The sequence below is a fragment of the Leptosomus discolor genome, chromosome 18, assembly GCF_034619465.1.
Source record: "Leptosomus discolor isolate bLepDis1 chromosome 18, bLepDis1.hap2, whole genome shotgun sequence".
Taxonomy (NCBI): domain Eukaryota; kingdom Metazoa; phylum Chordata; class Aves; order Leptosomiformes; family Leptosomidae; genus Leptosomus; species Leptosomus discolor.
The window spans coordinates 3,860,215-3,883,557 of record NC_141408.1 but is presented as its reverse complement, the minus strand read 5'-3'; the positions used below and the strand labels follow the sequence as shown (position 1 = coordinate 3,883,557).

General features: G+C 47.0%; 1 protein-coding gene across 3 annotated transcripts in view; it reads left to right on the top strand.

The window, feature by feature from the left end:
* The window catches only part of COL26A1 (collagen type XXVI alpha 1 chain), a 175,351-nt gene extending 152,395 nt beyond the window's left edge, over positions 1–22,956 (top strand). The window contains exons 7-15 of one of the 3 annotated variants that reach the window (XM_086475294.1): positions 1,065–1,181; positions 2,328–2,480; positions 8,182–8,274; positions 9,766–9,827; positions 12,217–12,279; positions 16,034–16,078; positions 17,465–17,509; positions 18,558–18,642; positions 22,808–22,956. In XM_086475294.1, the coding sequence (XP_086331420.1) occupies positions 1,065–1,181; positions 2,328–2,480; positions 8,182–8,274; positions 9,766–9,827; positions 12,217–12,279; positions 16,034–16,078; positions 17,465–17,509; positions 18,558–18,642; positions 22,808–22,956 (812 nt within the window). Of the gene's footprint in view, positions 1–1,064; positions 1,182–2,327; positions 2,481–8,181; positions 8,275–9,765; positions 9,828–12,216; positions 12,280–16,033; positions 16,079–17,464; positions 17,510–18,557; positions 18,643–22,783 lie in introns of all 3 variants that reach the window. The other 2 variants (XM_086475292.1, XM_086475293.1) reach the window with 2 other exon arrangements.
* Positions 22,957–23,343: the final 387 nt, after the last annotated feature.

Here is a 23,343-nt window from a genome sequence, read left to right as displayed (position 1 = left end):
GACTCTCTTGGCTCCGACAGTTAATGCCTTTATTGTAACCGTTAACCACTTAATCTGAGTAGACAGACTAACTCATCCACCTCTCTAAGGTATTAAAGGCTTCACTGATTGCACAGTATTTAAGTGTATCTTTCCAAAGCAGCTACTACTTTTGTGAGCCAAAGACGCACAGTGTTTTTCTGAAAACGCTATAAAATTCCAAGTGTTGTTATTGTTTTGGTAGTCTAAAGAAAAAACACATTAAGATTGTATTTAATGTCATCAGAAATAGTCACTTTCAGATTACAGACGCTGCCTGCAGCTTTTGTAGGCTTACTTGGGGTCTGAGTGGACTTGCCAAGAAGCATCCTGCTGGGCTGTAATTGTTGTGTGACCAGTGTTTCCAGATGGGTTTGCTCAGCACCCGATTCATTGATATAAATTAGTAACGTCTAGTTACTTCGAAAGTGTGGGTGCATGAATTTCAGTTTGAGATGAAAAATGCTTGTGCACAGCATGGTGTACTTGTTAGATGAATGAAAACAGGAGAAAACAGGGAAACATCTTCGATGCAGAACCTCTGGGTGGTATGTATAGATCAGCCAGAGCAATTGGGAGCCAGGGTGTGATTTACTTTTGCAAATGTATCTTGTGTATTTTGGTACACTGGGACTGCCATGGAGCTGACACGCGTGTCTGGACAGAGCTAGCAAAGGAGTGCTTGAGGGACCAGCCAGATCTGCCCAGAGCCATTCAGACCTTGGCAAGGGCACGGTGTGGGCTCCATTTAGCTTTGACCAGCACATCCCAGCTGGAGGCACACATCCTGCTTTTTGGGGTGGGCCTTGTGCATGGGGACATGCCTGTTTCTTTAAAGACTGGAGGAAGAAGAGAAGCAAGGTCCAGCCTGGCTTTTCTGCCCTACGTGTCAGCCAGCTCTTGCCACCTGTACCACCCTGTCTGTGCAAAGCTGCGTTTTTCCCCCTTGCATCTTTGAGTCTTTCTCTGGTTTCTGGGTTGCTAAAGACCTTCTGACCTCAGCAGTGTCCTGACCTCCAGCTGATTTCCCTTCTGAATGTTTCTAGGGCTGCCAGGACAGGTTGGTCCTCCAGGCCCAGTTGGACCAACTGGTCTTCCAGGACCACCAGGGCCAAAAGGAGAGAAGGGACAACCCGGTGAGAGAGGCCCGGCAGGGCCACCAGGTAAGTCCCGGAGGAGGGCACTGCTACCATGATAGGAGATACCTCACTTTCTACAAATTATCTGGACGCGCAAGATGTTGAGCATCTTCAGGTGGTATTGGATCCGTTCCAGCGAGTCCCCTGGGCGCTGGAATCAGCCAGCAGCTCTCAGGGCGGGCAGCCACCTGCACAAGCAATGACCGTCTCTGGGATTTCCCGTGGAGCTGAAGAGAGCTTGTCCCGAAAAGCTGCTGAGCAGGATCGTGTTTCCCCATCCTGCTCATGAGCTGTAAAAAACAGTCTTTGATCTGTCACCCTTTGGGTAAGAGCATTCCCTGTTTAACCCTCTCACTGTGTGCCTCTTTTAACTCCCTTTTTTCTCCACCATTTGTGTCAAGCTGTCAGATGCCAGGATGTCAAACGAATGATGCTTTTGTATGTTAAGGGAAAAGGTTATGAGGCTGTTCTTTCAGAGTACACTCCATTCCTGAGCTAGGAGACTTTCTTCATCCCCAAAATGTTCCTAAATCTTTTGACGAAAGACACAATAGGTGCCAGACCTCAGGCTCTGTGCTTTGAATCCATCTAAAAGGCTGTGCCTTGTAAGTCTGAACTCAGGAAAGATTTGAAGCTTAGAGTGTGCCTTAAAGGTGAGAGCGGCCCTGAATGCTTCTTGGCATTTTCTGGCAACCTGTCAATGGCTAAAGTCTGGCCAAGGATGTGTCTGCCTTTTGGTTTCTTGGTTTGCCATGAGAGCCTTCCTGCCCTGCCAGGAAGCGGAATCGGTCTGCTGCTGGGCTGACTGGGTTTCTGTTGTTCTTCCTGTGCTTTCCTGGCAGTAAGGTGACGTACAGGTGTCTGTGGCGGGGAAAAGAGCAGCCTTGCTGCCTTTAGTTTCTTGCTCAGCCTCAGTGAGGGGGGAGATTCTACTCTTTCAGGAATTAAGCTTCGCAACCTTTGAGCCAAGTAAGGCTGTCTGCCTTGCAGAGGGAGATGCTAAAAGCAAATAGTGGAAAATTGGGAAGCTGTTCCTATTTTGCCCCACACCCCTAACTCCCACAATTACAATTCAGGACAGAACCTTTGTTTTCTTACTGCCTTTTTACGTGGTAACATCGTTAGCGCATCTTCAAACTCACTAACACATCCTCTCCTGCCTCTGCACAGGGCTGTTGGGACCTCAAGGACCGAGAGGACTTCCAGGAGAAACCGGGATCCCAGGTCCCCCGGGTCCCCCAGGGCCACCAGCCACCCCGAGCCTCCCCCTTACCTTCCAACAAGGGGTCCTCTACTCACTGCAGCCCACAGCTGAAAAAGAAAGTAAGTTTCCTCCTTGATTCCCACATTTTCTGGTACATCAGCAGAGTGGGCAGGCGTGGAGCAGCTCAGCTCTTCCTTCCACTTCCTTGCCAGGCTCTGCTGGGGCCCTGCCTTCCCTGGGAGCACCTAGACAGTCTGTGGGTCTCTTGGAAGCTCCTGTTCAAGATGAAACACGTAAGATTTAGGAGCTAGAGGTGTTCACCTCTCCAAAATGAGGAACTAAGTCACTGCTCTTCTAAAACCATCAGTGAGAAGAGGGTTTGGGGGATTTATGGTTGTTCCCTGTGCCTGGTTTTCTGGGTGTGTCATGGCTTTGAGGAGGTGCCCTTTAAGCTTCCATCGTGAGTAGCTGCTGTGAAGGTCTGTAGTGAGCCCAGCAGCATCACATGAGACGCAAGCAGGCAGAGAAGTACAGCAGCCGGGCCGATTCGGTGCTGGTGCAGTGAAACTGCGCTGCCGGGAGACCTCTTGGTGCCGCTGTTGTGGCGTTAGGGTGCTCAGGGCTGCTCAGCAATGAGTGGGTGCCGAAGGTTTGCAGCTCGGACATTGTGTGATGTAACAGGGACGTCTGTTAAATGTGTCTCTCTTCCTGCCCCCGCAGACGCATCTTCCACCTGCATTTCTGGTGCAACAACATTATCCCACATACACACAAAACACAGAATTGTGAACTTAAAAGCCCAGACCAAGCCCGTGATTTATCCCTTCCCTGTAACTGGAGGGTCAGGGTTTCTTGGAGCCTATGGTGATTTAAAGTATATTTATTTGATTTGTGCTGTGCATGGCAGGAAAAGGCTATTTCTAGGAAAGGCACATCATGTGCTTTTATCTGAGTGCTCTCAGATGTGGGCTTGATTCTTCTGGTCCAGTCTTGTGTAGGTGGCATCTAATAATGAGAAAGCAGAGCTCAGCTGCATCTCCACTTGGCTTCTAAACTCCTGGAGCACCGGCTCTGTCAGGTCTCCCATCTCCTCTCACATTTAGCTGTGCCTCTTCCCAGCTTTTCTGCTCACATCCAGCTTCAAAGCTCAGTTGTATTTACAGCCAAGGATTAGTAAGTCTCCCTGTGTCTGACAGTTTTCTAGAGCTCTCCTTTCCCTTCCACCCACTCCCCTCTCCAGACTCCTTTTCCCAGAAGTGAACAGATGTATTTTTAATTTGGGAAGAATTTTAACAGCTCGGTTTCGTATTCAGTTACTCAGAGCGTATGGGCAGGATGAAAGTAAATGTGGTTCAGTACTTTTCACAAAATGTAGATTGAGCCACTGCGCTGACGAGCCTTGTAACAAGAAAGTTTTGCATTGCAGTCACCTCCCTGCCTTACAGGATCACACCAAATGGCACCATTCAGCCTTTTATTCCAAAGGATCCTTAAGGATGATTTGGGTACTGCTGCTGCCACCCTCCCTCCAACCACCCTTTGAGTTAAACTCTTTCTTGCAAAGTAGTGGATCAATTAAGAAGCGTATAAAGGCATCGATTACGTGGCCTTCCCAGCTGATGTGTGAGAAGGGTGAACTCTCTCTTGGTCCAAAATGGGAAGCAGATAAATGAGTGGATAAATATCTGTATTAACTCTGCCAACACTGGGCAGCAACAGGCTCCCACATGGACTTGAGGACTGTGAGTAAATGGTGACTGTTACATCCCAGAGGCAGCCCTGTACTTCTCCCCCGTATCTGTGGTGCAGGAGTAGCCCAAAACTTTATGACCGGTTTTTTCGGTTTAAAAACTTTTCTTAATACAAGTCTCGCTGCAAGTACAAGTTATCTATGTGGTCGTGATAAAGTTGCAGCGATATCAAGACCGTTTTCTTACAAAACTTGTCATTTTGCTTACGTGTTGGCTGATGTTGCCTACCACAGGTTGGTGGAAAGCTGATCTCTGCAACCAGGAAAACATAGCCTTGTAACTTCTGGGTAGATTTTTTTTTTTTAATTATTTATTTATTTTGAACAGAGCACATCTGAAAACTATAAACACAAGATTCCAGCTGCTGACAGCAGAGGGAAGCATATTCCTGGTAATAGGCATGTGCACCATGGAGATGTGAGAAAGCTGTAGCAGATTATTAGTAGTAGTACAGTGTTTGGTTCTGCCTGAACATGGTTAATGCATGTGCCTTGATTAATCACAACAAGTTCCTGTTGGCAATGTTTATCAGCAAGCAGAAGCCAAAAATGGGGAGACAAATATTTTCTCACAGTTTCACTTTGCTGTGGTAAAGAAATTGGTCCCAGTTGCCTCCCTCCAGATCAGGTAGCAGAAAGAAATTAAGACAGAATTACTTCATTTCCATCCTGTCTCAACAAATCAAGCCTATAACGGGGGAATTTATCCCTTCGAAACATTAGACATAGGCCAGAAGCTAAATGCCATACCCCACTGCTGAGGCTGCTGCTGCAAGGATCGCTTGCTTTCTCTGCCCCTTAAAAATGAGTGAATCGGGTATGTGGTCTAGAGTCAGCTCAGCCCTCTTTATCGTGCTAAAGCTAAGACAATTTTTAGGGAAAAGAGAAAAGAATGCACCTTTTACTCTGTTGAGGCTGTTTTCTTGCATCTCCACAATTCCAGTCTGCAAAGGATACGTGAGATAGCACTAATCTATTTTGCAGGGAGAGCCAGGGGACACGGAGGCACGGCAGCCTTCCCTGTGCGCCCAGCATGTCACTGGTGAACAAGAGTGTAGAGCAGAGATTTGCAAAGTGACACCCAGCGCCTGCTGCCCTGCGTGGCCCTTCCTGAGGGAGGGAGTGCAGAGCAGAGGAAGCGAAGGGGAAGGAGAGCAGGGAGGGAACGGCCCTTGATTTAGAAATTGCTTTCAAAGCTGTTTGGGCCCGTGCCTCTGAGATGCCTCGACGCTCTGCCTGGGCAAGTTTCAGTGCCTCGTTCAGGGCATTTCCGTGCTGTTCCAGGTTTCCCCTTTGCAGGGTGTTCATGGTGTCTTCCAGAGAATGTAGGTGCTCCTACCTGCCCAGGTCAGACTGGTTGTGCTGTTCCTCTTGGCTTGGCTTGGAGTTGGAAAGCTCCTGGAGGAAATTGTGTATCAAGGTCTTCTCAAATGGGGCAGACAGCTGTCTGCCTTCTGCTTTGGTGTATCCAGAAGCACTGAAAATCCAGCCCTGGAGCCCTGCAGAGCCTGGCTCAGCATAGGAGGTGGCTGAGACGGGAAGATTCCTGCTACCATTTGTTGCTGGAACTATTTTGTGGCTGGTATATCAGTCCCCAGCTGCAGAGAGCCCCAGAATGTCCCCCTGTTTATAAGGAGAGCAGAGTTTATAAAGAGGTATGAGTTCTTCCTGCTGCTTTATGGGAGTATGGAGAGAGTCCCTTAACAACTGCGAGGGTTGTGTTTTAACACACTTCAGTCCCATTTTGTTCACAGTATGTTTCATGCAGAGCTCATCCTGGAAGGAAGCCTTGGTCAGAGTGAGCTCTGCCTGGCCAGGCAGCTGAGGAAGGAGCCACTCTAGATGTCCTGCATGTCCATACTCCGGTGCTGCAGAGGCCAAATCAGGAGCTACTGAGCTCACGGGCTGTTGAGCAGAGCTCTCTTCTGTGTCACAATTATGGAATCACCTTTCATAAATAACTTTGAGTCAAATGTCAGGATGGGTGGATTTGTGGGAGTAACTCTGTCATCGTAATAATGTACCCTTTATCTGGAATGTTTTGTAACCCAAATCTTTATCCCTGGCTTACCTCCAGCAGTAATTAAATCCTGGTTGGTTGTAGCCCATCCTCTCCCCCCTCAGTGGATGCGCATTTGCTTTTGTTGACCACTTGTTCTTTAAAAACAAAAGGCTCTGCAATTGTTAATGCCCTCACTGCTGTTCGATGCGCATTTCCCAATTCCATCTTACTCCCAAGCCGTGATGGATTTTGACATAGTCAAATAAAACTCAAATTAATTGGATTACACACTTCACTTGGGTACCTTTCCTTCTGAACATGAAAACAGTCTCAGTTGTTTTGTTTCAGGGCTGTGAAGAAGGGAAGACGGATGTGGTTAGAAACAATAGTCAAAGAAATACCTGTTTGCATTCAGGCTTTAGGCACAAAATTTAGTTCTCGGAGGGATCTGGGTTACATCTTGCACTGTTCTGCTGCCAGGAAGGCATTGCAGAGATATACTGTCATCCTTGGCAGTTAAAGAGATTTCACAGTTTTCCCTAGGAGCTGCTTTCAAACAACTAGCTTGAAAGTCCTCTCTATCATTGCCAATGCTCCAGAAGTTGAAAAGGCTTCATAACGTGTCTGCTAACGTTTCTGGAGATTTTGCCTTATGTCCTTTGGGCTGGACCCTGCAGAGTAAGCAAACACCCTTCTGATCTTCCTGGTGTCACTTGATTATTTGCATCAATACAGCAGTGAGACATTTGCAGTCTTTTACTGTAAAGGGTTCCCCTCAATATCACAGTGATGAGTTCAAGGGATGGGTGAAAGGAAACATGAGTAACTTTGAGGTCATGGGCAGGAGGAGGTGGGCATTATTCCTGCATGGTGGCCTATGGAAAATGTGGACTTTTCAGAGGGTTTACAGTCCCAACGGCCAGGAGCCAACATCTTCATCCAGGTTAAATGCAACAGGAAATATATTGTTGGTCCTTCAGCACTGGTCACGACAGTGGTTTGCAAGTCTTAGTAGCGCCAGGACATGGGGGTTCCCTTCCTTGCTTTGTGATCTTGTTGTCTTGGTTGGTCATAGAATTTTTGCCCCTAGGTTTCCACAACAGTCAAATAGTGTTGTGGGATGCTCAGATGAAAAATGCTGCCATACAGGTACCCCCCCAGATTACTGGTGTGCTACAGTACAGGTCCACAGGGAACAGGGTTGTTAGATACGGTTTTGGAATTGCAGTGAATAATAAGGGTTAGGGGTTTTTATGTATGGTTGTGGCTTTTCTATTCAGTTACCAACTGAAGTGGTAAGCCTGTTGGCTCAAGGATGAGGGAAGATGGGGACAGCTGCAGGCTGCTGATTTTTATTCATAGCAGGAGAGGACTAAGAAAGATGTGCAAAAACACAACATTCCTTCAGTTCCTGTTGGTGTCTTTCCCTTTCCTGCTCCACTCTCATTTCCATCCATTTCCCAGAACTCAGTGGACCTGCCCAAGCTGGCTGGTTGAACACCTAAAATCATCCTAAACAGCAAGAGAGTTTCCTGAGTATGTGGCAGGGGCAGAGCACACCCTCTCCCTGGGCTTTCCTGCATCCTTAGACCTCCCAATATATTCCACCACCACCTTACCCAGGGTGAGCTTGCTGGGGCTGTGCTGGACTGCCAGATTGGCTCAGCAGCTTGCTGATGCCAGACAGGAGGCAGCTGCAGATCCATGTTTGATTTCTCAGGTAGCCAGAAGCCAGATGTGTCTTGGAGACAGCACATTTTGGGTCAGTTACTGCTGTACAGTGCAGAGCTGCTCTTAATCTGCTTTGGCGTTCAAAGGTGGGGTTATATAGGTGTGCAGGAACACCATTTATTTGACAGAAAGGTCAGCTTTTCTGGGGTTATCAGAGGTGAGATGGGCAGCTCTAGGGGATGCAGCCTGTGCCCTTAGAAAGCAAAGGGCGATTGTTCCAGGAGCCCAAATTTTGCATCCTGAGGCACTGCCTGACCCTGGCCAGCAGCAGGCAGAGAGAAGTCCTGCCTGCTGGGACTGGGCAGCTTGATACTAACTGCTCTGCTCTTCAACACAGATGGAGAACCCCAGCTGGCCTCCACCGTCATAGACACCATCATGGCTGGCCTGCCAGGACCACGGGGAGCCCCAGGCCCTGTTGGGCCACCAGGTAATGAACTCAGTGGCAAAGCTGTAATGGTGGCGAAGACGAGCAAAGGACGTTTCTGATGGAGAGTGGAGTGGTCTGTGGGATGCCTGCAGGGAAAGCAAGTGGTCCTCACTGGAGGGGCAGTAGAGCAGTGGGTCCAGGAGTGGGAAGGGTGGCAAGAAGTAACCAGGTTTCTTATCTGTCAATAGTGGCAGACTGTTTTACCTTTGGCAGAACACGTCTTGAGAAGGGAATAATTAAAGGCTGTCTTTAAGAATGGGATGTCCAGTTAATTCCTTTATGAGAGCAGAGTTGTTCTCACCGCTGCTGCAATCCTGTCCTGTCGCTGTAGAGCTCCACTGAGCAGGATCTGGCCAGCTGCTCTGTCATGTGTATGCAGAGTTTGCAGGCTTTGGAGCTGGTTTGAGCTATTCCAGATTTTCACCAGTATAACAGAAATCAGAATCTGGGATGAAAATTCAGTGGCAAGTCATCTTTTTCTCTGTGCTGATGGGTGGCTTAAATGATAGTGTTCCTGCAAACATCAGCACTTCCCTGTATAATCCATATTTAGGAGTGAACTCCCATTAGTTGCAGAAGAGGCTTTTACTTTCATTATGAAGGCTTTCAATTATCCTTCAGTTCCTTTATTCTTTGACTTAAGTATTTGTGTGGTGCATTAATGATTGAGGCTGATTCAGCTGTACTTTGTGTATAATGTCCACATTGTTTCAGCTCAAGAGTTGTGACAACTAAAGCAGAGAGGAGTATTCCTAAGTTCAGACTAAGCAAATATCCTGTCTCCCATTTGCAGGTATAATTTAACAGCTACTGGTGGGATATAATTATTTTTCCAAAAGGAATGAATCTGTTAAGTGACTGAGTAAAACAAGTTGACATGTTTAGGCAGTGTTTAACTTGTCCTGGAAGCAGGCTCTCCTGTGGTACAGGCTTTAAAAGAATTTATTGCCACTGGGGTGAGTAAAGAACAAGAGAGAGCTCTGCTTTGCCACAGTCAGCCTCTCATGCTGGCTGTGTCCAAACCCCGTCTCCTTCATGTTCATCATCAACTTTCTGACAACACTAGAGACAGACCATAGCGGGCTTGTGGCCTTCCCTTCCCACCTACGAGACTGTTTCTGAAACAGCAACTGTAGTATCTTGCTCTGATGTAGCTGTTTCATAGATCTAGTTTAAGTTTTCTCAAAAGTTGTCGCTTTAAACAGTGGAAATGCAGCATGTTACTGACCTCCTTCCTGCCTATTTTCACCTTTTTTTTCCTCCCAGAGCTCTAACACCTTCCCTAGGGCATAGGGATATATTATATCAGGATGTGGGTGTCCAATAATCCAGTGTGTGATGAAGCGCCTGTGCTGTAGTCCTGGGATCGATGAACAGCTCTTGCCCATTGAGAGACGAAGCAGAACAATGCAAGGAAGTGCATGCATTTGGAATTTAGGGTCCTTCCTTCTAAGTCTCCTTAAAATTGTCTCAAATGATGATTCCCACCAGGGCCACCAGGCGCATCAGGACCCAAAGGGCCACCAGGACCTATCGGAGTCCCTGGATCACAAGTAAGGCGCTTTCATGCTTTGGGGCTGAGGGGCAGAGTGGGGCGTTAGGTGTGAAACATCTTCTAATTGCACAGAGAGAGAGTAGTTTATAAGTCTTACATCTGACATTTTGTTCCCCATGAAATTCTGTGATTTTCATACTTTTTTTTCAATCTGAATTGTGTTGAAATAGTTGCGCTTTCCAGATTTACCTTAATCATAACAGCACGTCTTGCTGCTGCTGTGTCAAAACATTTCACTGTGGCCTGAGTTGATGCAAAAGATTTGACATGGGCTTTACTGACACAGTGCTAGAAAAATACTGCGTTTCCTGTGGAACACATAAAAAGAACAAAAAATGCATCAGTGGGAATCCACCAGTTCACCGAAGTGAATTTGTTATGCCTAGCTTTTGAGAAAGAGCACTTTGTAGTTGCGGAAAAAAAAAATCACCAATTCCCATCAGTTTGATTATTTATTGATACAAAAATTGTGGAGGGGGGAGGTAATAATGGAGTGTGATAAACTCATTCAGAAGAATTTACGATCAGAGAAGGGCAAAGTACTCACATGGGTGGAAAAAGCTGGTTAAATGGAAAGAAGTGAAGTCATGATGAATAGTGGACTGCCAGACTACCCAAAATTGTGGTTGGCTGATACAAAGGGACTCCAGTTTTCAGAAGAGTATTACTTAATGTGGGGCTAAACTAGTAACATCAAATATTTCAAAGGAATCTAACATGACTAAAGAGATAAAAGTGACTGAAAAGCTCAGAGAGAGAGAAACGTTAAGTAACTTAGCCGGAGGGATGGAGCTTAGATCCTGGTAAGAAGTAGTTTGGAATTGCTAGAAATTGGAGAAAGGAGATTTTTGCAATGTATTTATTAATCAGTTTGAAGAAGCAATGGACAGCAGGTTAGTGAAAGTTTGCCAGTGTAGCAGAATCATTTCAATTAGTGAATGCTCTGGAGAACGATGAGAAACTCCAGACAGATATGAACACAGTGGGAAATTTGGCAGCAAAATGACAGATGCAGTTTAACGTGATTAAATATAAGGTAATAGGTAATTCACAATTCATAAAGAGGTTCTGTAGTAGAGCCTGGCTTTTTCACATGCAGCACACATTGTAAATTATTATTTTTTTAAACAACAGATTTGTGGAATTGAGTGTTCTTGAGTGTCCCTGTGTAATCATGCGCTGAAAGTCACTGTGGAGAGCTGTCAAGAGCAAAGGATGCTTATGGGCCCTTAAGCTTTGTTCATGCTCTGTGTTTGACATGGGGCCAAGTCTGGTTGGTGCCCTACCTCGTTTGGCAGCCCTAGTTACCTTCCTAAAGCAGGCCTGAGCTCCTGAACCTTTTGTGGGCCCAGGGGAGACGTAGCTAAGCTGGAGGCCGGGTCACTGTGCAGCTTGGTGGTGAGCTGGCAGGGCTGACTGCAGGCAAGGAGCAACCTGCTAATGGTGAGCATCGCTGCCTCCCAGCTGGAACCAGGAGAGTGCTCCTCCTTTAGACCGCTGAAACACTGATGCCCAGTCTTGCTGGGCCGCTTCATCGGACACTGAGCCTTCTCACAGCTATGCCTCTGGACACGGAGAGGTGGGGGGTTCTGGGGGCTGTCGTTAAGCAGGTTGGCTTAAATCACCAGCGGTCTGGAGTGTCTCGTCTGCTGCAGTCTCTCAGGCGATGTGCAAGTCACTTGAGGTGGAAAACAGCATCTTGCATATGGTCGTGGGGAGCTAAACGAAAAATATTGTTCTCTCCCTGGTTTATAGCTGTGGCTTCGCTGGGTGGGTAAGTTAAGAATTTGGATCGATTTCTGCAAAGCAGTTCAATTAGTAGAAATCTGGAGACTGTGCCCTTCTTATCCATTGGTGACTGCTTTATAGATTTATTCAACCCAGGGAGCAAAATTATTAGCAGAGATTTGGCTTAATTTGAAAATTGTTTATTAGGGTGAGTAAATAGCTTCAAAATAATTTGCCCTGCACAATCCAATTAATTTTCAGGTATGTATGCTTACTGATGCCACCCACTGAGGCAATTACGAAGAGGGGGAAAGTAGTGGGGATTTTTAAGCTAACCATCCTATCTGTGTATTAATTTCTTCTTGGTAGCTGAGAACAAGAACTATCCTGTCATACTGACTTCTTAAAAAATGTTACATCAGTAGCCTGCAGTGCATTAAAAGACCCAAACAAGGCATATGCAGAAACTGTAGGTCTCAGGATATCTGTAATCAGAGCTTCCATTGTTGCTGCTTGAGGGTAAAGGAGAATCCAGCCCCGTTGCTTAATGGGTGTATGAGGTTTTCAGGAGCTGAAGATCACTGGGAAATACATTCACTACACCTGTGCAATGGATGCACGGTAGAAATTAATTCCTTCTCGTTCTGCATCTCTTCTAGGGCTTACCGGGCTCTCCAGGACAACCTGGGCCAAAAGGCTCCAAAGGAGACCGAGGAGAGAGGGTACGGTTTTACATTATGCAGAGAGATTCCCAGCAACACCTGGGGTGATGCCTCAGAAATTATATTCAACAGAGGTCTTTCAAATTCTGTGGGACTACAGCCATGAACAATATTAAATGTAAAGTTTCTAGGTCTTCTGCGAGATCCAAGATGACGGTTTACTGTACAGATAAAGGGTTGAATTGCTAGTGAAGTGTGGTGTTCCCTCAAGAGATTCAGGTAGCGGATACAGGGTATATAAAGGCTTTTATATATAAACTTTTTTCTGCCAACCAAAGCTCTTTAGCGTGGAATATTTTGGGTGGTCTATCTGAAATCTTCCTTCTGTGGCAATTAAGGCAGTAGAAGCTCATCAGACTTTTCCTGAACTAAAGCCGTTCCCCAGGTCCAATGATGTTCTTAATATATTCAGAATATTGAAAATATTTTCTTAATGTGTTTATGAGCTATACCTCTGTCCTCGATGGGTTGTCAAGCGCCAATAACTAAACACAGATAGAAGGACTGTTTGAATGTTATTTCCAAACTGGTGAAGTTTAGGAAATACCAGAGAAAAATCTAACAAGGATATAAATGCGTCAGATTCCCAGTCCAGCATTCAAGCACCAGGAAGGCTTCAAAGTGGCATTTGGGCCTTCAGCTCCTTCTGGTCAGCTTCCTCTCCAAAAGGCCATGGTCTTTGAAATCTCCTCTGAGAGATACCAGGAGAACAAAATCATTTGAGAATGTAGCACGTGGTGGAGGATCATCCACCAATTAGCTCTGCAAAATGTACACGTGGGCAGAGATGCACTGTGGACCATCACTTAAGACACTAGTGTGGAGCAGAGTCAAAGAAAGGTAGAAAGATAGAGAAAAGCATTGGTTGGTACCTGTAAAATCTGTGGTGGTGCCTACATTGACACAGCCTTGTGCCACAGCTGCAGGAAACAAGTTCCCTTTCCTTCCAAGTGCTGCTTTTACTGTCACATAGATGGAGGTGAAAGGGGAGGTCATCACCTGGCCATGGGTGGCTGTAGATGACATGCTTCCCTGATATGACAGCATCTCCTCTTCTTCATTTCTGCTCAGTCTCCCAATTCAGAAGACAGAGGGGTGTCTGAAAGAGCTAAGACAGACAAATGCACCTTGGTTACCTCCAATCTGATGACTTCCCAAACTCCTGAGAATACCCAGCAACAGACTTAAACTCTGTTCCTCTGTCCAGACTGCACGTGAGGAGAGCAAGTCCAGGTGGCTTGTTTCATCCCCTCCTGAGGCACTTCACGCCAAGGAGCAGGGGATGTCTGAGGATGGAGCACATACGCTTTTAAAATGCTCCATTTTATTTTAGTGTCTTTGCATATCGCGTTGAATGCTTGGTCCTTGTTCTTAGGTAAGAAAATCACTTGCAGCTCCCTGAAAGATAGAGACCATTTTAAGTGACTGTTAGAATTTTTTTAACAACAGTTTCCTTGTGCAGGTGAACCACTTGGGGCACACGTTGGCTTTACTAATAGATTAGAGATTGGTGCATTTCTGGGACTAGAATTTAAGACTCCGATAGAGAGCAAAACCTTGACTGGTGAGATTTCAGCACAGGTTACCAACTAGAGCTCATCGACATTACATGCCAATTTTCAGTTTAAAAAAAAAAAAAAAAAAAAAAAAGAAAGGCATGGCATATGGCAACGTGTCAAGTTTCCATCTAGGAAGGCGATAAGAGCTCTTCCTCAGTGGTTCATTTAACATTTTCCTTTAGTTTGTGGTTGACAATGTTGCTGAGTCTAGACTTATTTTGAAATGAGAGCTTTGTTGCACAGTATCCATTCAGTACAGACAAGTCCTTTAGACTTTGATTTTGTTCCCTCCTTGTTAGATACTCAGAATTGTGACTTTCCTTCCAGCTGTGGGACAAATGAGATTTTCAAGTATCAGAATGTCTTGCTGAATAGAAAAAATAAATTCTGTTTCCTGCCCTTCCTCTGTTAGCGTGGAAAGCGAAGCCGACTGCTTTCTCTGGCAGAATTTCTGTAGGATGTTCTGTGTGCTTTTTGTCTTTTGTGAATGTGGATTTGAGCGCTGGTTTTGACAACTACATGCTGCAGTTTTGGGTTTGGTGGATACGAATTGGAGCTAGATTTACACAGAGCAGAGGAGCTGTGCAGCTGCAAAGAAAAGCAGAGGAGGGTTTACAATATCTACTGAGATTCGAGAAAATGTTATTATACATTCTTCCTGCTTAATCTCAGGGAGGACAGATGTAGAAGAGACCTGAAGCAGTCTGAGCACATCCCCTGGATGGCACGTCTGTATGTGTGCCGCTCACGATCAGCCTCTGTTCATCTTACTCTTAAGCAGTGCCAGTAAGGGATACACCACATCATCTCCAGGCAGTCTTCAGAGGTACAGCTAGCGAGGGCCTGGGATAAAAGATACTTCTAACATCCAGCCTAAATATCCTTTGATCCCCTTTAAGCTGATAACATCCTTTCCTGTTCCCCCTGGCCATAGAGAACAGTCTGTTTATGTATTTTGAGCACGTTGTTATGTCTCCTCTCCCCGATTTGCCGCTTGCCTGTGCTTTTTCACAAGCCTCGCTCCCACCAGTGCAGAATCCAAGTATTTCCCTTTGAAGGTGCTCAGAGCACCCGACAAGCAGGGCCTTCCCCCCCGCACTCTTCGTGTCGATACGGGCTATGGCCTAGTGCTGGCTCGCGGCTCACCCTGCGCTGCGCAGCTCTCCGTAGGCGGGTTCTGCAGATGCCCAAGGCCCACTGGTTCTAGACAGAGCAGCAGTTTGATGGACACAAAACCAAAGCAGCTCTCCCTTTCTGGCAAATACTACAAAAAGCTGCCGCCAGCTAGGTAGTTTTTTGGGGAAAAAAAAGGATGGGTTTGTTTCTGTGAATGTCTAGGGGAGAGGAGTCAGGTTAAATATGCGGCTGTTTCGTCAATGGATTTCTAAAGATGCTGTTAAATTTTCCCTCCTCTTCCCAAGCTCCTGCTTTCTCATTAAATAATCTATAGCTGTTCTCCTGGTCAGGGATTCTGCCCTGCTCCAGGGTGGGAACCAACACTGCAGAGGGAAAAAAGATGCTCAGTTCAATGGCATTTTATTCCACCCCAAACCAACATGTACCATTTCAAAATGTTTCTTTTAAAAAAAACCAACCAACCAACCAAGCAAACAAAACCCCACTGAGGACGATGTGAAAATTAGCACAGCAGGAAAAAGAAACAAACCAACCAAAATATTGTATGTGTGTTTTGATCAGTAGCTGTTGGGGTTAACGCAGGGATGTGTGTGTGGAGCAGGAGGCAGATTAAATCAGTGAGTGCTCTGTGGGAGTCCTGGGCTCTGTTTGCTGTCTGGGGCAGCATCAGCCCATCAGTTTTACTAGAGAGAAGAATGCGGTATCTTTGTAAGAAACAAATCTCCAGCCAAATTCCTTCTTGGTATAATGTAACTGACTGCTGTAAAGTTCAAAAAATTGCTAATCGTCTTAGTGAGAGGGTACTGAGCTGAGCAGCTCTGTATCGAACCAAACTTCTCCAAGGCATGATGGGATTTGGAGCTGATACTTGACAGAAAACCATGACCCTCTTTTGCTGTCTCTAAGTGATAATGTCAAGGGAGAGGAATTTTTTTTTTCATATTATCCCAAGTGTAAGACTTTTCATTAAGCCATCTTAATTCCACTAGTAAAAATTACACTGTGTTCTTGTCAAATGGAAAAGTATCTCCTAATGACACTTACTTTATTTCCAACAGGGGCAAGCAGGTCTGACTGGAGAGAGGGGCATTAAGGGATTTCCTGTAAGTGATGTACTTGCGGGTGTGTGCAGGACTCAGACGGGGCTGGTGCCTGCTTGGCACCGTAAATACCACCTGGCTGGACTGCCGCTGGTTCGACCAGCTCCCTCACAGGACTTGCTTAGGTCAACTGTCTCTAGCTTAGACGTGTGTTCAGCAGGGAACCTCACCTTAATGTGTTCCTCTGCAGATGAAACAGGGTCTTCCTGCGTGTTAAGTGTGGTGCTGAGGTGCCATGATCAGGAAGGCGTCATGCCAGCAGAGATGTGCTCTGCTTGCAGATCCCCTCTAGCCAAACCCTGGCAGACAGAAGCCCCCTCCCTGCCCCGTGAGGTTCCTGGCACTACCAGAGCCCAAAGGCGGGCACTGTTAAACAACTCAAAGCGCATCAGCTGCTCTCAGCTCCCTCTTGCACCTTGGTCTGCCAAGCTGAGCTGGAAACCCTTTAGTGAGATTAAGAGATGTCTCCAAATGATTTCTTGGCAATACGTGAGCAGATGCACACAGGAGATGTCTGCGCTGGCACGCGTGGCTGGGGTGCAAACGCACCGGTGGAGGCGAAGGTTGGCTGAAAGTGAGTTAGCAAAGAAAGTCGGGGTTGTTTGGCTGGCAGCATCCAGAGAGGTCCTAGGTCCTCTGGGAGGTTTCTCTTCTCTCTTCCTTAATTCCACCTCATCGTTTTGTACAATTTATACAACCTTTTCTTCAGTCCTTCCTCCCATACCCACCCCTGCTTGCAGGCATCTCGGGGATGTCCAACAAGTTTGAGGAGCCCAGGCGTTTCCACTCGATTTTATTCACCTGTTTGTTAGCCCTTTCCCTTGGTCTATGTTCAGCTTGTGGTTTAGTCTCTCCATGTCATCTGGCCTTTGAGAAATGCATGAACTTCCTGGTTAGGGGGGAACATCAGACCAGCATGTAGGCATCTTTGTTCAAGAAAAGCTTAATGAGCATCTTCAGAGGCAGAAAGTGATGTGACTAATTAATGAAAGCAGAATGGAGGATTTTGTGTTCCAAATCAAAGGTGAACATGCGCATGTTTGGGGGGGGAACAGTAGTTTTATCTCAGTGTGAGATAAAAGCATTTCTCATTGAGATCTTCATGAGATGTGTATAGTCTTGTTGCGGGCTGTGGTAGCCAGCCCCTCCTGCAGCTTGGCCACTCCTGGCCAAGTTTATCCATGTTAGAAATGGTGATGACCTCCTGGGAAGCTGGTGGGAGCCAGGACAATGCTCATGAGAGCATTTTGGCCCTTGGCATGAAGTGCCAGAGTGTCAGTTTGTTTCCTTCTGCTTTTAATTAGTTCCTTTGGAGGGAAGGGATGCAAGTGAGCCTGGACAGGGTCCTCAATCACATGAAAACAAATTTCTGTTTCTTGTCTGTTTTAGGGTGAACCAGGCAAGAAGGGTGAGGAAGGTGACAAAGGTGCTGATGTAAGCATGTATTTCTACTGTTGTTTTACTTCCTTTTTTGTCTCTTTACTGTGCTTCAACCATATTCCCTTTGTCGGGCTGCTTTGTGGAGGTCAAAGGTCCTGTCCACAGTTAAAAGTGAGGAGCAAGAGATGATTTGAACCTTGGGTTTGATCTCAATACATGCTAGAAATCCTGGTCTTTGGGCTTTCCTTGGCCACATTGTCAGTCAGCTGCCCTTCTCACTGTTGCTCCCTGAACACCTCTGCAATCCCCAGTGGTTGTTCTGCTACACAGAGCTGCTACAAGGTAGGGAATTAAACCCCAACTGCCCTCCCACCTGCTTAGGGACAGACTCCCAGAAGAGATCAAACTGCCTGTGCAGAGGGAGAGTTGCAGTTCTCACGTATCCACTCTCCCACACTGAAATACTTCCCAACATCTCTCTGTCCCTTCAAGCCCATACCTGAGGCCATGGGGGCAACAAACTACAGCCTGAGTGTACATGAAAGCCCGTGGACAGGCTTCAGGCAGCACATGGCCCAGCTAGGAGCTCTGTGAGAGGCAGTGTGAAGCCCATCAGGATGGGCTTGCAGGCCACTGCTCCAGTTCATAAAGGAGCAACAAGATGGTGCTCACCGCACATCCCACTTCCCTGGTGTCCCAACAAAGAGGAAGCCCAGGTAACTCACTGATGTTCAGAGAAAATGTCAGATGAGAGCAAAACGTGTTCTCCAGGTGGTTCAGCACAGCTGTTAGCGTAAGCTGCGCGTTACAAAGGTTTGGCAGGAATGTACCCCCTGGGTTTGTCCCACTGCAGAAGCAGGAACCAAACCAAAAGACTTGGCTTTGGGTCAGAGGCTCTGCAAACATGGCGTATTACTGAGGAGTTTTTCTTTAAACAGGGATTTCTCCTGCGTTCCTACTTTTACCTCTTGGCTTATCTCCCTTTTTACATCTTTTTTTCAAACATTCACACTTGGTAGTTTGGCGTAACGGAGGTAACATTATGAACAAGAAGCCTATTCTGCAACATAAACCAATGTTAGTTTTCTTTTCCTTCTTGCAGGGGGAAGGTGTTCAACAACTTCGAGAAGCTCTGAAGATTTTAGCGGAGAGGGTATTAATTCTTGAGCACATGATAGGAATTCATGGTAAGCGTCGCTAAGGTTTTCTTTTCTAGACAACTGGGGGCTCTCTTCAGGCAGCTGCTTGATGGTTAAACATCCTCCGAGTCTCCTAAACTCTCTGTCCAGTATCTCTTTAAGCCAGGTTTTCAAAACTAGGTGCCCAACATGACTTAAAGGATGCTTAGACCTGTTGAGGATCTAGAGCTTCCCCCAACTCACTAGTTACTCTGGCTTTACAGTAGCAGGTGAAATGACCCCCACAACCATTTTTATTACAATTCAGAAAGCCAAGTCACGAGCAGCAGCTCAAGCCATGTGGCACAGATCATCTACCAGCTTACCAGGGAGCTGCTTATTCAAGTCTTTAGGCCCGATCACTTAATCCTGTTAATAGTGTCTTCCAAGTGACTTTAACACCACTGAGGCCCTGGCCTTGTGTAGCACAGCGAAAGCCCGAACAGTGCTACACGTTATCCTGAAAAAGTGATCCCCAAATGTCTTGTGATTAAAACTTACATAAAACCTATTTTCACAGTCAAATTCAAAGAAAGTCTCACATGTTCTTTGTTTAGATAGTTTTTAAGTTTTCTGCTGAGGCTATTTGCCATCACTGGTGCCATGTGTGGCACCATCCCTTGAGTGTTTTCTTCCCTTAACCAGAGCATGGGCTTGTGCAATCGTCGCAGATCAGAGTTCTCCCTTTGGGATACTTGAGGATCAAGTCTCTCACAGCTGCCAAAAGTTGCTGTGCCAATTTCTCCCCTTTCAGAAACACAGCAGAGGCAAAAAGTTGTTGAGATCTACTGTCCCAGCCCGTGAGAAGCCAGCCTGTTCCTTGGCACCGAGATGAACATTTTTTAACTAAGTCAAGTCCCATAGCCCGCTTCTTTCTTGACACATGGCACCCTCATCCCTGGCCTCAGCTGTAAAGCAAGCTGCTCACACTTCCCTTCAGCGTGGCATCCACTTTTATTGTGAAGTGGCCTTTGGATATTGATTCAGCCTATGACAATGCTAAACAGCTAAAACATCCAGCAGTGCCGAAGCAAGTGACTTAAAGTGCATCTATTACTGGGCAGTAAGGCAGCATGTCTTGAGATCCCACAAGCTCCTTCTGGAGCCAGCACAGTGCTAAAATGAAAATGCTGCTGCGCGCTTCAAGGCCAGACGGTGTCAGTGCACGTTATATGGCTGAGCTGGCTTTTCATGGGGGTGCAACAACCCCGCGCAGCGCTGGGGAGGAGCGGCTGGAGAGCTGCCCAGCAGGAAAGGTCCTGGGTGTGCTGGTCGGCAGCTGGCTGAACAGGAGCCGGCAGTGTGCCCAGGTGGGCAAGAAGGCCAATGGCATCCTGGCCTGTGTCAGCCATGGTGTGGCCAGCAGGAGCAGGGAGGTGATGGTGCCCCTGTACGCGGCACTGGTGAGGCCGCCCCTCGAATGCTGGGTCCAGTTTTGGGCCCCTCACTGCAATAAGGACATGGAGGTGCTGGAGCGTGTCCAGGGAAGGGCAGTGAAGCTGGTGAAGGGTCTGGAGAACAGGTCTGGGGAGTGGCTGAAGGAACTGGGGGTGTTTAGTCTGGGGAAGAGGAGGCTGAGGGGAGACCTTATCGCTCTCTGCAACTGCCTGAGAGGAGGGTGTAGTGAGGGGGGGGTTGGTCTCTTCTCCCAAGTAGCAAGCGATAGGACAAGAGGAAATGGCCTCAAGTTGTGCCCTCAGGGGAGGTTTAGACTGGACATGAGGACAAACTTCTTCACTGAAAGGGTTGTCAAGCACTGGAACAGGCTGCCCAGGGCAGTGGTGGAGTCACCGTCCCTGGAGGTATTTAAAAGACTTGTAGATGTGGCACTTACAGACATGGTTTAGTGGTGGACCTGGCAGTGTTAGGTTGGCAGTGGTGGACCTGGCAGTGTTAGGTTAACAGTTGGGCTTGATGATCTTAAAGGTCTTTTCCAACCTAAATGGTTCTGTGATTCTAGGATTGTTCAATGGCCACATGTCTTTTAGGGGCCCAGAGTACTATTTCCAGAAGCAATAGGCGGCAACAGCTTAAACTTTTCAAGAAAACATGAATCATCAACCCGTGATTTAACCACATAGTCCTGACCTTACCTCTGCATTAATCCTAGTTTCCTTCATATTTCCACTGAATCTTATACACCAAGGGCAGGAAGAGACATTTTTATGTTTCTTTGCTTTGAGGTGGTGGAGGTACCAGGCAGTCGCCCGCTAGATGACCTGGGCAGCAGTCCATGCCCAGCCGGTGTGTTCTCCGGGCAGGAGGGGAAGGGGAACCCAGTCCGTGAGCACAGGGCAGTGCGTTTGCAGGTCCCGGGGCCTGTCCCTCCATCACCTTTTACTTTGTACCTTCAGTTACACTAGTATAAAGCAAAACGTTGGCTCTTTGGGAAGCCTGTATAGACACTGGGCTCGGGCTGGGGGATTCATACAGCTTTGCCCCTGCAGAACTGCCGAGTTGGTCTGGTTTATACATTGTCTGTTGGGCAGAACAGCAGCCACAAGGCACGTGCTGCTGTTGTTTTGAAACGGTCGTTTTGGCAAAGCGTTCTTGCCAACATAAATGTGTTTTCTGTTATTGCTTGGGATGGAAGTGAGTTGTTTATACCCGTGTGTACTTCGATACCACTGTAACTGCATGAACAAAAATGGATGGGCTTTAATTGTACAGTATAATTAAGGTCATATTTAAACACCTGTATTGTATGACTTTCTGTAAGTAGTTCCTTTTTCATCCAATAACAGCATAGGTAACTATTTTTTTACTCTGTGCTTTAGAGATAGTTTTGTTCTTTAACTTAAGATGTATTTTAGGCCCCACCAAAATACTGTTTAGAAAGAGAAGTTGGACAGTAAGGCAGTTTTTCCTTGTGCAATTAAGTTCAGTCCTTTATGTGCATATGATTAAAAAAAAACCCAAACCCAAAACAACCCCAAAACCAAAAATCCAGAAAAAGACACAAAATAACAAGAGAGAATATCCTTCAGCACAGACCTCCCTGCACTGAAAGGCACCACACAGGTTTAAATCACCCAGCACCAGCTATCTGGTCATTTTCCCACCGTAGGTGTTTGGGATTTTACCACGGGTTCCCGGGCAGCCTGTCCCAGCCCGGCTTTAGAGACCCACGCAGAAAATGCCAATCGCATGCTCTCATGTTCCCAAGAAACTTCACAATCAGCATGGTTTCCAAAACCACAGCCACCCAAGCAACGAGGCAAAACATCCCAGCAAACAAACCTCTGCAACGGGAGGGCAGTGTGAGATTAGCCCAGCGCACTGCGGAGCACAGCCCAGCCGCCTTCACTAACAGCCAGCGCAGCGCAAAGCCCTCGGCAGCCGCACGCTCGCTCGGAACAGAAATGCTGCCGGGCGGGGGTCCAACCCGGGCTGGGTGTCTGCCTCGTGAGGTCGGGCTCTTGGCAGGGAAACGAGCAGATGTCCATCTCTGAAGGCAAAAGGAAGAGGCAGGTAGGGCATTAAAACCAGTAAGGCACCATCGAGTTACCAGCGTGTGTTGCTGGGGAAATAAGCGTGGCCGCAGTCAAATGTGTATTTAGCTTTGTAGGGCAGGAGGCTGTGGAAAGAGGAGGTGTGTGTTACCGTGAGGCATGCTGGGAGAATGGACAGCTAGTATTTATTCCCAGCTTTATTGCTAATTTGGCTGTAGCCTAGGGTGGATCGATCCCTTCGCTCAGTCTTTTCAGTGCCTCAAAACATCCTCCTGTATAAGGAGTAAAATGATACTTAAACCCTCAGGAGCGTCACTTCCCGGCAACCACTTGGCCTTACCCTTCAATAAAAGGAGTCTGTGGGCAATGCTGAGTAGCAGCTATAGCCCAAGCAGATTTGTAATCGATAAAAGAGCAGCGCTTTCTAAATGGAATTACAAATGGGAACAGGACCAGCTGGGCCACGTGCAGTAAGAGTACCTGCCCCAAAGAGTTTAGGCAGAGCAGAGGGAAAAGACCTCATATAGGAGCAGTGGGATGGCAGCAAATGTGTAAGCGCCCCAATTGCTTGCTGGATGGGGAGGCAGCAGGAGGGACAACACTTCTTCCAGCAGAGGCACCGTTCAGAAGGGCCCATTCACTCTTTCCTTAGCCTCCCCTTTTAAATAGCGCTCTCCCGTGACTTTCTCTCCTTACAGACTCTTTGTCTTCCATTGAGCCAGGCTCTGGACAAGACGTGATCCCGGGCTCCCCTCTGCGAACCAGCATCAAGATCAAACGTGGAGGACCCCAGCAGCCGCAGGCCTACCAGATCCTCTCTTCACTGCTGGATGACAGTGAAGCCAGAAGGAGAAGCAATCGGATGAAGTAGGAACATCTCCATGCCTGTTCACCAGTTAAAGATACAGTATCCCAGTGCTTAATTGCAGAGTGCAAATGAAGTGGGTAGGAGGCTGCAGTGTTGGCAACTGGGTTCCTTACCTGGCCAATACTACGCCCTTATTGCAGGGAATGTCTTATCCATAGCTCAGAGAGGGTCTGATGAACTTTTTGCTTGATTTTGTTGGTTTGCCTTTGGAATACCAGGTGGTGGGTATCCTCAGAAGCCTTATAACGAAACGGCACCTCCTGACTGCATCTCAAGAGTTTAATCCTCCCCTCGTTTCCTCGCTGCCCTTGAAAGTTACTCAGTTAAAGCACTGCTTAACTGGCTGAGACCATCAGTCCCATCCAGACTCAAAGCCAAGCCTTAGCCTTG